A 13,061-nucleotide genomic window follows, 5' to 3' on the forward strand; every position below is an offset into this window, starting at 1 on the left:
ATTCTACCCCGCCCACCTAATTGTGACAAGTCTCGCAATATGCCAAAGTGCCATGTAGTGTCATGTGCCTTTTCCATATTGAGGAACACAAAAAGAAAAAATTGCTTATGAACGAAAGTGTCGCGAATTTGTGCCTCGATACAGACAAGGTGGTAGGTGGTGGATCGAGCCTCTCGAAACCCACACTGGTATGGGTGAAGTAGACCATTAATTTCAAGGAAGTGCATCAGGCGCCTGTTAATCATTTTCTCAAAGACCTTGCAAAGACAGCTGGTTAACGCTACTGGCCTGTAGCTGGAAACTGAGGCCGGGTCCTTGCCTTGTTTTAGAAATGGGATAACGATAGCTTCCTTCCAGGCTGAGGGTAGCTCGCCAGAATACCATATCGCATAATACAAAGAGAGGAAAGCTTTCTGCATTTCAGTGGGCAGGTGTTTTAACATTTCATATGCCACACGGTCCGGGCCTAGGGTAGATTTATTGCAGCAGGTAAGTGAGGCTTTTAGTTCAGCCAAACAGAAAGGTTCATTGTATGCCTCATGTGTTGTGGGTTTGCACTCTAATCTCTGTTTTTCTATTCTGGTTTTGTATCGTCGGAACGCTTCACTATAGTGTGATGAGCTGGAGACCTGTTCAAAGTGCACTCCGAGAGTGTTAGCCTGGTCTTCTAAACTCTCCCCTTGTGTGTTCACTAGAGGAAGTGAATGTGCTTTTCGTCCTGCCACCTAACCAACCATGTTCCACACTTTCGACTCATCTGTGTATGAGTTAATGCCTGATAAAAATTTTTGCCAACCTTCCCTTCTCGCCTGTCGTTGCGTTCTCATTCCTTGCGACTTGGTGTTCCTAAAGTTTACAAGATTCTCGGCTGTGGGCGAGTCTCTAAGCAACTTCCATGCCTTCTTTTGTTTTTTTCGCGCATCACGGCACTGATTATTCCATCATGGGAATCATCGTTTGTCTGACGGTCCACATGTTCGGGGAATACATTTTGTTGCTGCATCAACCAAGAAAGCTGTAAAGTAGCACACAGCATTCTCTATGCTCAACGCCACCATGTCAGTCCAAGTTAATCGAGTCATTTTTTGAAACTTTTCCCAATCAGCTTTGTCGGTGAGTCATTTGGGAATCTGTGCAGGACATACATTTGTTACTGATGTACTGATAAGGATAGGAAAATGGTCACTACCGTATGAATTATTAATGACTTCCCATTTAAGTAGAGGCAAGAGTGATGGGGATGTTATGCTGAGGTCTATTGTTGAGTACGTATTGTTAGCGATGTTGTAATATATTGGCTCTTTTCAATTCAGGAGGCAAGCACTGGAAGAGAAAAGGAACTGTTCAAGCAGGCGACCTCGCGCATCGTAGCGAGAGTCCCCCCAGAGGCTACCATGTGCATTAAAGTCCCCTAGGACAAGGTAGGGTTCTGGAAGTTCGCCTATGAGGCACTGGAATTCATGCTTTTCAAGACGGTGTTGTGAAAGTATGTAGAGAGAGCAGATGGTGACGAGCCTATTCAAAAGAACTGCTCGAACAGCCACCGCCTAAAGGGATGTTTGTAGAGGTAGGTGTGTGCATGCGATTCCTTGATTGACTATAATGGCAACACCACCGGATGGCACAATGCCATCATTCTGGTCCTTCCGAAAAATAATGTAATGACGTAAAAAGTTGGTGTGTTTAAGTTTCAGGTGTGTCTCTTGTAAGCACAGCGCTTTAGGTGTATGTTTGTGTAAAAGTTCCTGGATATTGTCGAGGTTTCTCAGCAGTCTTCTGACGTTCCACTTTAGTATTTGTGTCATTTTAGTGTTGAGTGGTGCTGTGTGTACAAAAGTGTTGCGTTAGGTAACAGGGCCTTATGGGGGCCCTGTGATTCAGCGTTGTTCTTTTTTGGCGCGCTCCAAGGAATTGCGCCTATCCTTCGGCGTCTGAGGCACCGGAGGAGTGGGACTTGTATCCATCACCTCTTGTGAGGTGGTGGATGGTGCCTGCTCGGCAGGCACATTCACAGAACTTTCAGACCTAACTGCACTTGCAGTGGTCCGATGTCCAGCAGACACGGGGGTCTGCCGGTCCTATTTGTCAGATGGCGGAGCAGTACAAGCTGCTCCAGCAGGGGGCGCTGGTGGCACTGTCGCGGCCACACTCTGTGTGACATTTGCGGGTGCAGAAACGTGTGGCGCGGCGCCCCGGTGCGTCACATCGGCAAGGGAGGGAAAAGACTGATTGTGTAGTGCGAACCGTTGATGTGCTTCTTGGAATGACAGATTAAATTTGACTTTAAGTTCTACTATTTGTTTCTCTTTTTTCCATGTGGGGCATGATCGCGAGTAGGCAACGTGATCTCCTTCACAGTTCGAACAATGAGTTGTTTCTGAGGTGCAATTGTCGGATATGTGTTGCATGGATGCACACTTTGCGCAAGCGGCGCACCCTCTGCAACTCTGCGATCCATGCCCGAAACGGTGACACTTGAAACCTCGACGAGGATTGGGAATGTATGGTCTTACATGGAGCTTGCAATAGCCGGTTTCGATTGATGCTGGTAGGTCACTGATTCCGAAGGTAATTATTACATGTTTTGTAGGGGTCTGCTTGTTGTCACGCTTGATTATTATTCTTTGTACCTTCACAACGTTTTGGTCTGTGTCCCCAAATGTTACAATTCTGGATAGTTTGTCGTATTGAGTTTTGTCACGAACTTCCAGAAGAGGATCGCCACTTCCCATCTTTGTCATTTTATAACCTGGACCTATTGTTTTGGTGAGAGTTTTCGACACGAGAAAAGGTGGAATTGCACAAACTGCCTTTTTTTTGTTCTGGCTATGAATAACATGGTACTTTGGGAAGGTTGGTTTTGGTTTATTGAGCATGAACGTGTCTTCAGTGCGCCACCTTTTCAGAGAGCGATCAGGAAGGGGGGGGGGAGTATTTGCCATAAATAAACTATAATGTTCGGCAGTGGTGCCAGCTGCCCACCACTGAGCCCAACCAGGGGACGTGGCAGGAGACGCTGGGCAAGTCCTGTTGACGCCAGCTGTACAGCGCTGCTATAACCTAATATGGAATAGCCGAGACTGGGTATCCACACAAGGTTAACCCTTGCCGCCAAAAAATTTGGAAGTAAACGGAAGAGAGTAGAATACAGGACAGATAGAAAGTGAGAGATAAAGACGAAGATGTAAGGAGAGTGAGATAGGAAAAGGCGACTGCCGATTTCCCCTGGGTAGGTCAGCCCAGGGGTGCCATCTACGTGAAGCCAGGGCCAAAGGGGTGTGTTGCTTCTGCTGGGGGGCCTTAAAGGTCCAATCACCCGGCGTCGGCTCAACCCCCAGGATCCCCTTTTCCCCGGACACGGCAAAGCCACGCACGGCTAGGCGTGGGAGGGAGTCGAAACTCCCCCGTTAGCTCGGGTCCGTGGTGTCGCTACGCACCAAACGCCTACTTTACGCAGACACTCCTGCAGGGGAATACAAGGGAAACGACCTGTTGCATGCACTAAAGAAACCTACGCTCACTTTGAATGCTGTGCCTGCCATTTTACTGGGGCTGCCCAAAATACTTGACCGTGCAGCGAAAAACCAAGAAAGCTCAGCGAAAATAGCTGGCTTTACTGCTGACTTCTCTTAAGCGATGGGGGCCAAAAGGTTCAACTGCATCTGAAGTGTTATTGAGTGTGGGTAGAGCGACTCCACAGCACGGCGATGATGAATCAACAGGCACGCATGCAAAAGGCAGCGCTTCGACTTCAGCAGTGACGGGCCTCCTCCACGTAAAGAGAAGGATGCTTCTCAACATGACACTGATAGTGTGGGCCTATGCGCTACTGACTCAATTCCTCATCACGCCGTAAAAGTAATTTCTTGTTTTAAATTCAGATGCCATTCTTTGAGCTGCCTCATCTATGCCTTTATAACCCACCATGGTGGTCTAGTGGCTAAGGTACTTGCCTGCTAACTTGCAGTTTGTAGGATCAAATCCCAGCTGCGGCGCCTGCATTTGCGATGGAGGTGAAAATGCTGTAGGCCCATGTACTCAGATTTCGGTGCACCTCAAACAACCACGGTGGCCGAAATTTTTGAAGCCATCAACTACGGAGTCTCTCATAATCATATGGTAGTTTTGGGATGTTAAACTCCACATGTCAATTATCTATGCCTATTTGGATCAAGAAAAATTGAATGTTGTTGAATAGAAATCATTGTGAATACTGTTTCTGTGATGCAGCCGTGTTTTTTTATGTTGACTATATTCACATGATTATAATTAGTTTGCTGAGCTTGATGTCATCAGGCCAAATTTTCTCGTTTTTGGATGTCTCTAGCACTTCATCGTCACTGTCTTGCAACATTGCAGGAACACTTTCGATTACGGTACTTAAGACACAACACCGTTTGTTAAGGCAAAGGCCTTAAATAGCCTTAGATGCCCCATCAAACGTGAAATATGATTTTTGGCGGCTTAAGGGATGAGCTGCACAAAATATACTGCTTTAGGTAGTGCGCTTACTTTCACTGTCTGATAAGCACTTCGTCAAGTTAAAGTTCACCCGGCTTATTAAAATATCGCAAAGCATGGCTGATGGCACTGGGCCATCAATCCAGACATGGGTGTGGTACGGCCTAACCCAGGGTCGACCTTGGGGACCCAATGAAGTTCTTCTCTCCATACCATGCTGCTTACACTGCCAGAGGCCAAAATGGAGTCATCTGTGTGATGCTAACAGCAAGACTCGCAAGGGTAGCATGGCAATTCAAGTTTTTAATATAACACGTGTAAGTGTCGCGATACATTAGTTGAAAGTTTTCTGACAAAGTTCTTTGTTCGTTTTGCTAAGCAAACAGAACGTGACAGCAATATTCCCACGCATGCACACACACCCACATGCATACATGCACTCACATACATGCACAAATGCACGCAGACTATCGCTTTCCGAATAGATAGCATGCCTTTGCCCTTGGGCTGGTATCCTTGTTGCAAACACCTCAAATTTTCTCTCCCGTAAAAAACTGATTTTTTTGTTCTAAACCGAAAATGCTGATGCCGTCCCCGACGCCAGAATTCCAGCAAATGGACCTCTTGAGTGCTGTTACATCAAAATTCGACTGCTCTCCAGGCCAACTCTTGCTGCTTTCAGAGCATTTATATGACAAGAACACTGTCAGCAAACAAACTGCATATAGAAACTAGGAAATCATTTTTTTACAGCAGAGTCACAGTGTATTCATTTATTTACATTTATGTAAATCTGTATATCGAGTGTAATAAACAAAATAGGTTCCACAGAAACAACCTTCTACACGCGGATTGGAGTCACTTTCCAGTGAGCGCCTTGGCCTACCCTCGATGAGGGCTATCCGTCGCATCAAGCGAAAACAGCCCAGGCGGCGAACACAATCTGGACACGGCGCTGGGCGCAGTGTCATGACCTAACTTATTCTTACACAGTGCTCTAAAGCCTAATGGTCACTTCATAGTTTTTTCATGTTCTGACCATCACACCATGCAAAAGTTATTGTATGCAGAGTGACCTCTGCAGCATCTAATGTGTTCCCATAAATGGAACAACCAATAGCTGCATTTACCTGAAACCACATCAACAGGCACTGCATAGTTCCATTAACTTTTCTTTGAACACATACCAAAGTATTTTCACGTTCATTCATAACTGCTTCTTGAGGCCTCAAAGCATACTGTGGGTCCTTTGTCGTGTCACTGGTAGCAGGCAGCATCCGCGATACTGCAGAAGCGCGATACTGAGCTGATGGCAATCTCTTCGATTTATGAGCACTTAATTCATTTTTCTTAAAAAAGAGAGAGAAAGGCAAACAATAGCAGTATGAATGTAAGTTTCTTCATTCTCTATTCTTGAAATAGAAAAGGGGAAATCTAGACTTCTAAAGCAAAAGGTGACAACACTGCTTCATCGGGCTGTTTTCACACATTGTAAAAAGAAACTTGTTCAAACCTCTATAAAATAGTGCACCTCAATTAAAAACTTTAACATATGGTTCAGTGCTCTTGTTTAGGATATACAAACACGAAAATGAGACTACAAATCTCGTTAAAGCAGTCAAACACAAGGAAACCTTATTTTATACAATAATGCAGGGGATGTTTTGTGGTAGCTTAATAATTTCACATAGCAAACATTACAACTTCAGTAAGCAACATATACCTTTCAAATTAATATTAATTGTGACACTTTATGATGCTTCAATTGGTCCAGCAACCCAAAAACACAAAATATCTGACAGAGTAATAGGCCTGATAATGATAACCCTGAACACAAGAACTTTAACTGGGGGGTCTATCAGCTAACAAGGTTCTGCAACTGACACTGTATTTTGCATCTGCATATAATGGCACCACAAAAGCTTGTGGCTACATCAAAAAAGCTATTCTGAATTGAAAAGCAGTAAGGATTAGGTTTGTGCGAATAGTGATCTTTAGGTTTGAAGCGAATTCGAAGCGAATAGTGATGTTGGTCGAATAATTTCAAATCAAACTCCAATAGTATATATATGACATATAAAGAAAAATGGGCATACTTATCATGACCTAACTAACCAGCACAATATTTGTTAAAAATGAAAATAGGGCCTCTATGCAAATGCCATTTTTTTCGTTCAAAGGAAATCAAAAGAACTTTGAGTAGTAGTAGTATTTGACTGTCAGCAGGATGCGAGTCATAACCTGCAATATTGTCACAGGTAATGGGTATGAGCCATAAACTGAAGGTGGAATCCCTTGGAAGTGAAGAAAGAGGAGGGCTTTTGCGTCCTGGTCTGAGGGCAAGCAAGACGTCGATTCCTCGCTGTCTGTTATTACGTTCGCGTCACTGGTGGAGGTGCGGGTAAATGCGCCTCGGCTGCAGATTTTCAGCCCACACACCGAGCTACTTGGAGACAGCTACAGCTCCCACGACAAGAAGCAGTCGCCGCCTGCGAGGACTATCTCCCGAATACGGTCCCCTCTTTCAAGACGAGATGGCAACTTCAACTAACAACCAGGCGAGTCAAACCAACGACGCCTATTCTTTTCTCCCGCATGTTTTCCATGTGCCGCAAACACCACGCTCATTTCATGGAGACATTTACGAAGATGTTGACGACTGGCTTGACCACTTCGATCGAGTTGCCAACATCAACGAATGGGATGAAGCTCGCAAGCTGCGGGGAGTTTACTTTGCGTTAGAAGACTCTGCCAAAACCTGGTACGAGAATCTTAAGGGTTCCTTTGCGACGTGGCGTGAGTTCAGCCGACAGTTTCGTGATGCGTACCGCAGCACTAAAAGGAAAGAGAGAGCGGAGCAGGCTACCTCGTCTCGGAACCAATGACCGAACGAGAGAGTTTCAATGTTTGTCGAGGACATGCTTCGACTCTTCAAGCGTGCTGACCCTGAAATGTCCGAGGAAAAGAAGGTGCGGCATTTAATGCGCAGGGTAAAAGAGCAGCTCTTCGCCGGACTCGTGCGCAATCCACCGACGACTGTGGCAGAGTTCATAAATGAGGCAACAACAATGGAGCGTACTCTCCAGTATCAATCGTCACAGTATGAACGCCACGACGTGACCCCTGCTGCATGCTTTATCGGGACTGACAGTGAGAGGTATGCCCTCGCAGAGTTCATAAGAAGCGTCGTGCGGGTCGAGCTGCGCCAACTCCAAGCAGCGGGACCCCAACCACCTGTAAGTGCTCTCGCGGACTTAATCCGAAATGAGATCCGACAGGTGGTCACCCCACTCACGCCAACAAGGCCTGAGGCCCCTGTGCTGACTTATGCGGTGGCTCTGCGATCTCCTGCACCACATGGCCCTGATCCCACCATGGGGACAATGGATCAGGCTAGCCATCGATTCCAGGGCACCTCTTCGACTCCGCCACCCGCCTCAAGGTTTCCGAGTGCACCAACTTATCGTCCGTCTGGATCGCGGCAGAACGCCACAAAGGCCAGCGTGTGGCGTACGTCAGATAACCGTCCACTCTGCTACCACTGTGGCGAAGCGGGTCACGTCTACCTTAATTGCCAGTACCGCCAACTTGGTCTCCGGGGCTTTCACCCTGATGCTCGGTGCCCGCGTTATAGTGAGCGTCCCCGCAACATCGAAGCGTACCTTACGGGCCAGCAAGCTCCTCGCCTTGGTCAACGCCCCCAATCACGATCACCATCACCTCGCCGCCCCACGTCACCTAGCATTCCCTCGTCATCTTATGCTCCTTTCAGAGGCCGGTCACTGAGTCCCCACAGAGGAAACTAGAAACCCCGGCTCCTGGGGGTGAAGTCGCGTCCCAACGAACTTTCAAAGAGCCTCCTTCCATGCAAAGACCCGACGAAGACCGTTCCGACTTTCCAGTCGTTTCCGAAAGTCATAAGACTGTTTCCGCCGACATCACCGTACACGTCGATAATCACGTCGTCACTGCCCTCGTCGACACCGGCGCCGATTATTCGGTTATGAGCAGCGCCCTAGCATCCCAACTGAGGAAGGTAACTACCCCTTGGCAAGGACCGCCGTTGCGCACGGCAGGAAGCCACCTCGTCACGCCGACTGGAATGTGCATAGCCCGTGTTCGTGTCCATGCTTCGACGTTCACAGGGTCTTTCCTCGTATTACCTGTGTGCTCCCGTCCACTAATTCTGGGGCTGGACTTTCTTCGCGAACATGGCGCAATTATTGACCTACGAGACTTGCAGGTGTCGAACCGGAAAACGCCCGCTCATCGAAAGCTGTCCTACGTGTATCCTCCGAATCTGTTACTCTGCCTCCCCGCAGCAGCCTTTTTATCAACGTTGAAAGTGACCAAGACGTCCCCGATGCTGTAATTGCAGAAGGAAACTTGTCCCTACTTTTTGCACAACAAATCTGCGTTGCCCGAGGTATTGTTCAGCCCAGTAGAAAGCAGGCTTGCTTATTAGTCACGAATTTCAGCGAGGAGTATCGCCATCTTACCAAACACACTGCGATCGCATACCTTGAGGATATTGCTGACGTCCCTGGTCCCTCAACATTATCTGCTCATTCGTCGTGCGACGATTCCTGCATGACATTTGCAAGCACTCTCAACGTAAACCAGGGTCTACAGTCTGCACAACGGGAACGTCTTTTGAAGCTACTCGGCTCATTTCGGGACTGCTTCGCTACGACTTCAAAAGTTAACCAAACACCGCTTGCCAAGCATCATATCATCACCGAGCCTACCGAGAGACCCATTCGACAGCATGCCTACAGAGTCTCGCAAAAAGAACAAGACGTTATACGCCAACAGGTCCAGCAGATGCTCAAGGACGATGTCATCCAGCCATCGACCAGTCCCTGGGCGTCCCCTGTTGTGTTAGTAAAGAAAAAAGATGGTACTCTGCGATTTTGCGTCAACTACCGAAAGTTGAATAAGATCACGAAGAAAGACGTGTATCCTTTACCACGAATAGACGACTCGCTGGACCGCATTCGCAATGCTCGCTACTTTTCTTCCATGGATCTACGCAGCGACTATTGGCAAATATCTGCTGATGAGCGCGACCGCGAAAAGACCGCCTTCATTACTCCTGATGGACTCTACGAGTTCAAAGTCCTTCCCTTCGGCTTATGCTCGGCGCCAGCTACTTTTCAAAGAATGATGGACATGGTTCTTTCTGGGCTAAAATGGCAATCGTGTCTTGTCAATCTTGACGATGTGGTCATCTTCTCGGACACGTTTGAGCAGCACATCCAGCGCTTACAGGCAGTTCTTCAGGCGATTCGAACAGCTGGACTTTCTCTCAAACCTGAGAAATGCCACTTTGCATTCGAGGAACTGAAATTTCTTGGTCACGTTGTCAGCCATGCCGGTATACACACAGACCCCGAGAAAACGAAAGCTGTTGCCGCATTTCCTGTCCCAACGAACAAGCGCGACCTCCGCCGATTTCTGGGACTCTGCGCATATTACAGACGCTTCGTCAAAGGCTTTTCTAAAATCACTGAACCGCTAAATGAACTTACGAAAGACGGCGTACCGTTTGTTTGGGGTCATGATCAGCATCATGCCTTTGACACGCTACGAAACCATCTCCAAGCCCCACCTGTACTCGGTCACTTTGATGATAACGCTGCCACAGAGCTACACACGGATGCCAGCAACGTCGGACTTGAACCTGTACTGGTTCAATGGCAAAATGGCGTAGAGCGTGTGATTGCCTATGCAAGTCGAACACTATCATCTGCAGAGAAAAACTACTCTGCAACAGAAAAAGAATGCTTAGCCGTTGTTTGGGCTATAACAAAGTTTCGCCCTTATTTATACTGTCGACCATTCAGGGTAGTTGGCGACCACCATTCTTTATGCTGGCCCGCCAACCTCAAAGACCCTTCCGGTCGTCTAGCACGCTGGAGCCTTCGGCTGCAAGAATTTGACGTTACAGTCATTCACAAGTCAGGACGCAAACACACTGATGCTGACTGTCTCTCACGTGCACCAATTGGAAGTACGAACACGGACGTTGAAGAGGACGATACATTCCTTTCCTCTGTATGAGCAACCGACTTGGCTCAACAACAACGCGACGACATGGAGCTAAGCCCGCTGATTGACTACCTCGAAGGCCGAAAACGCAGCCTTCCTCGAAACTTCGCACGTTCGCTAGCCTCGTTCTGCATCAGAGATGGAGTCCTCTATACGAAAAATTTCGACCATACCCAGGCTACTTACCTTCTGGTTGCGCCGACCTCGCTTCGGGACGATATTTTACATGCTTGTCACGACGAACCATCATCCGGACACCTTGGCTACTCGCGCACATTGGAAAGAATTCGCCGCTCATACTACTGGCCCCGCCTCGCGAAGACAGTCAAGCAGTACGTCCGCACATGCCGCGACTGCCAACGCCGTAAGACTCCACCTGTCCAACCATCAGGACTACTACAGCCTATCGCCACGCCGAAGACACCATTCCATCAAATTGGCATTGACTTGCTCGGCTCATTTCCCACCTCTTCGTCTGGAAACCGGTGGATTGTGGTTGCCACCGATTATTTAACGCGTTACAGCGAAACAAAGGCCCTGCCCAAAGCTACCGCAGCCGAAATCGCACAGTTTTTTGTCACCAGCATCGTACTTCGTCACGGAGCGCCAGCTGTGATAATCACTGATCGTGGTACAGCTTTCACCGCAGAGATGCTTCAAGAAGTGCTGAGACTGAGTGGTACAGAACATCGGAAAACCACGGGTTATCACCCCCAAACAAATGGACTCACTGAACGGTTGGACAAGACCATTGCAGATATGCTGTCAATGTACGTGGCCGTTGATCACAAGAACTGGGATGATATACTCCCTTATGTAACTTTTGCTTACAATACAGCAGTCCAAGAGAGTACAGGTTTCACCCCATTTCGCTTAGTTCATGGTCGAGAGGTCACTACAATGCTCGACGCAATGCTCCTTCCCAACAACTTGAGCATGTTCAACATGGACGCCGCATTGTTTGCTCAACGCGGTGAGGAGGCCCGTCAACTTGCCCGATGCCGCATTCAGGCTCGCCAAACTGCCGACGCACACCGCTACAACCTTACACACCGAGAGGTTACCTTCCAACCAGGCGATGAAGTTTGGGTGTGGACTCCCATCCGACAGGGTGGTCACTCTGAGAAGTTGCTTCGGCGCTACTTCGGCCCTTACAAAGTTCTGCGCCGACTCAGTGACGTTACGAATGAAGTTCTCTCTGAGGGCACCTCAAGACGTTCCCGTCGGTTTCCACAAAGTAATGTAATGCACGTGTCAAGACTCAAGTCATATTTCTCGCGTCATCCATCGAATGTGGACTAACTTACCGTGCATTGACTATTTTTTTTTGTCACTTTGGTTTCTTTTTGATTGTCTTGTGTACTTACTCCTTTCTTTATTGAGTACTTCTATGACACCAGGCCATTTTTTTTTTTCCTTACGACGGAGTTGTTGGGTTCCATGGTAGCATCTTTTATTTCTCATTTTTTTCTCAACGCTCATTACCAGCATCGAGCCGATGCTTTTCGAGGAGAGGGAGTAATGTCACAGGTAATGGGTATGAGCCATCAACTGTAGGTGGAATCCCTTGGAAGTGAAGAAAGAAGAGGGCTTTTGCGTCCTGGTCTGAGGGCAAGCAAGACGTGGGCAAGCAAGATGTCGATTCGTCGCTGTCTGTTATTACGTTCGCGGCAATATACATAACATTTTTAAAATTTATTATACTTAGAGCATATAAGCCATCATAACTAGCTTATAAGCTTAACAAAATGAATTGATTTGAGAGTATTATTTTCATTTAAATGAACCATGTGATACTTTTTCAAGTAGCCATGGAATGGATTCACTAAAAAAGCTTATTTATTGCCTCATGAATTCACCGCCGCAAGTATCTTTTTAGAATTCGTTGAGTATGCGCGGAGTTGCAAAGATTTCTCTCACGCTGCAAGTGCATTATCTTTTCTCGTCCCAACGAAAGCACTGGAAGCTAAGCACAAAGGGATGGCACAGGGAAAGAAGATACATCACACGTGCTTTCTGAGCTTGTGAAGTCATTTGCTGAGAGAAGAGAGCAATTTTTAGCTGACTTTGATATATTATTGTGAATCGCAGGCTGCGTGCTGCGCTATAATATTTGGCTTGCGTGTCCTCGGCAGCCTCGACTACCAACCGGCAGCTTTTTTTTTTTTACAATGCTAAAAAAATGTTGAAAGGCCTCTTTAAATTTGAAGGGGGACTTTGTGGCAGAGCGTACTTTTCCTGAATAGGTGCTTTCACTGTTTGGCACCCCTACATTGCAGTAAAACCATCTTTGCAAGCAATACATATGGATTAATTGCACCTATTCATTCCTTGCAAATACTTCAAGATTTTCAATAACTTAAAATCGAATCTAAGAGAATTTAAGCATTCTACTACTTGTTCAAATATTTGAAGCATTCGAATATTTACAAAAGCTTAGTAAGGATGTAACGTAAAATGTTTACTCTTCAGGGAAATCCTTTTGTAGCAGTCAACTGAAACCAACTAATTGTTGGCTAGTTGGTTACAGTTATAGTTAATTAGACTGG

General features: G+C 47.0%; 1 protein-coding gene and 1 long non-coding RNA gene across 15 annotated transcripts in view; one reads left to right on the forward strand and one right to left on the reverse strand.

Moving 5' to 3' along the window:
* Positions 1-13,061, reverse strand: part of LOC119187365 (protein fantom) — an 87,010-nt gene that overhangs the window by 29,295 nt on the left and 44,654 nt on the right. For 9 of the 14 annotated variants that reach the window (XM_075878578.1, XM_075878583.1, XM_075878580.1 and 6 more), the window contains one exon: positions 5,649-5,810. The exons of the other annotated variants lie outside the window; for them this stretch is intronic. In XM_075878578.1, coding sequence (XP_075734693.1) covers positions 5,649-5,810 — 162 coding nt within the window. The remainder of the gene's footprint in view (positions 1-5,648; positions 5,811-13,061) is intronic. 14 annotated transcript variants of the gene reach the window in all.
* Positions 1-13,061, forward strand: part of LOC142775963 (uncharacterized) — a 43,621-nt gene that overhangs the window by 4,145 nt on the left and 26,415 nt on the right. Inside the window, exon 2 of the long non-coding RNA XR_012887186.1 lies at positions 1,314-1,421. This is a non-coding gene — a long non-coding RNA (uncharacterized LOC142775963). The remainder of the gene's footprint in view (positions 1-1,313; positions 1,422-13,061) is intronic.

The sequence above is a fragment of the Rhipicephalus microplus genome, chromosome X (genome assembly GCF_043290135.1).
Source record: "Rhipicephalus microplus isolate Deutch F79 chromosome X, USDA_Rmic, whole genome shotgun sequence".
Classification (NCBI taxonomy): Eukaryota; Metazoa; Arthropoda; class Arachnida; order Ixodida; family Ixodidae; genus Rhipicephalus; species Rhipicephalus microplus.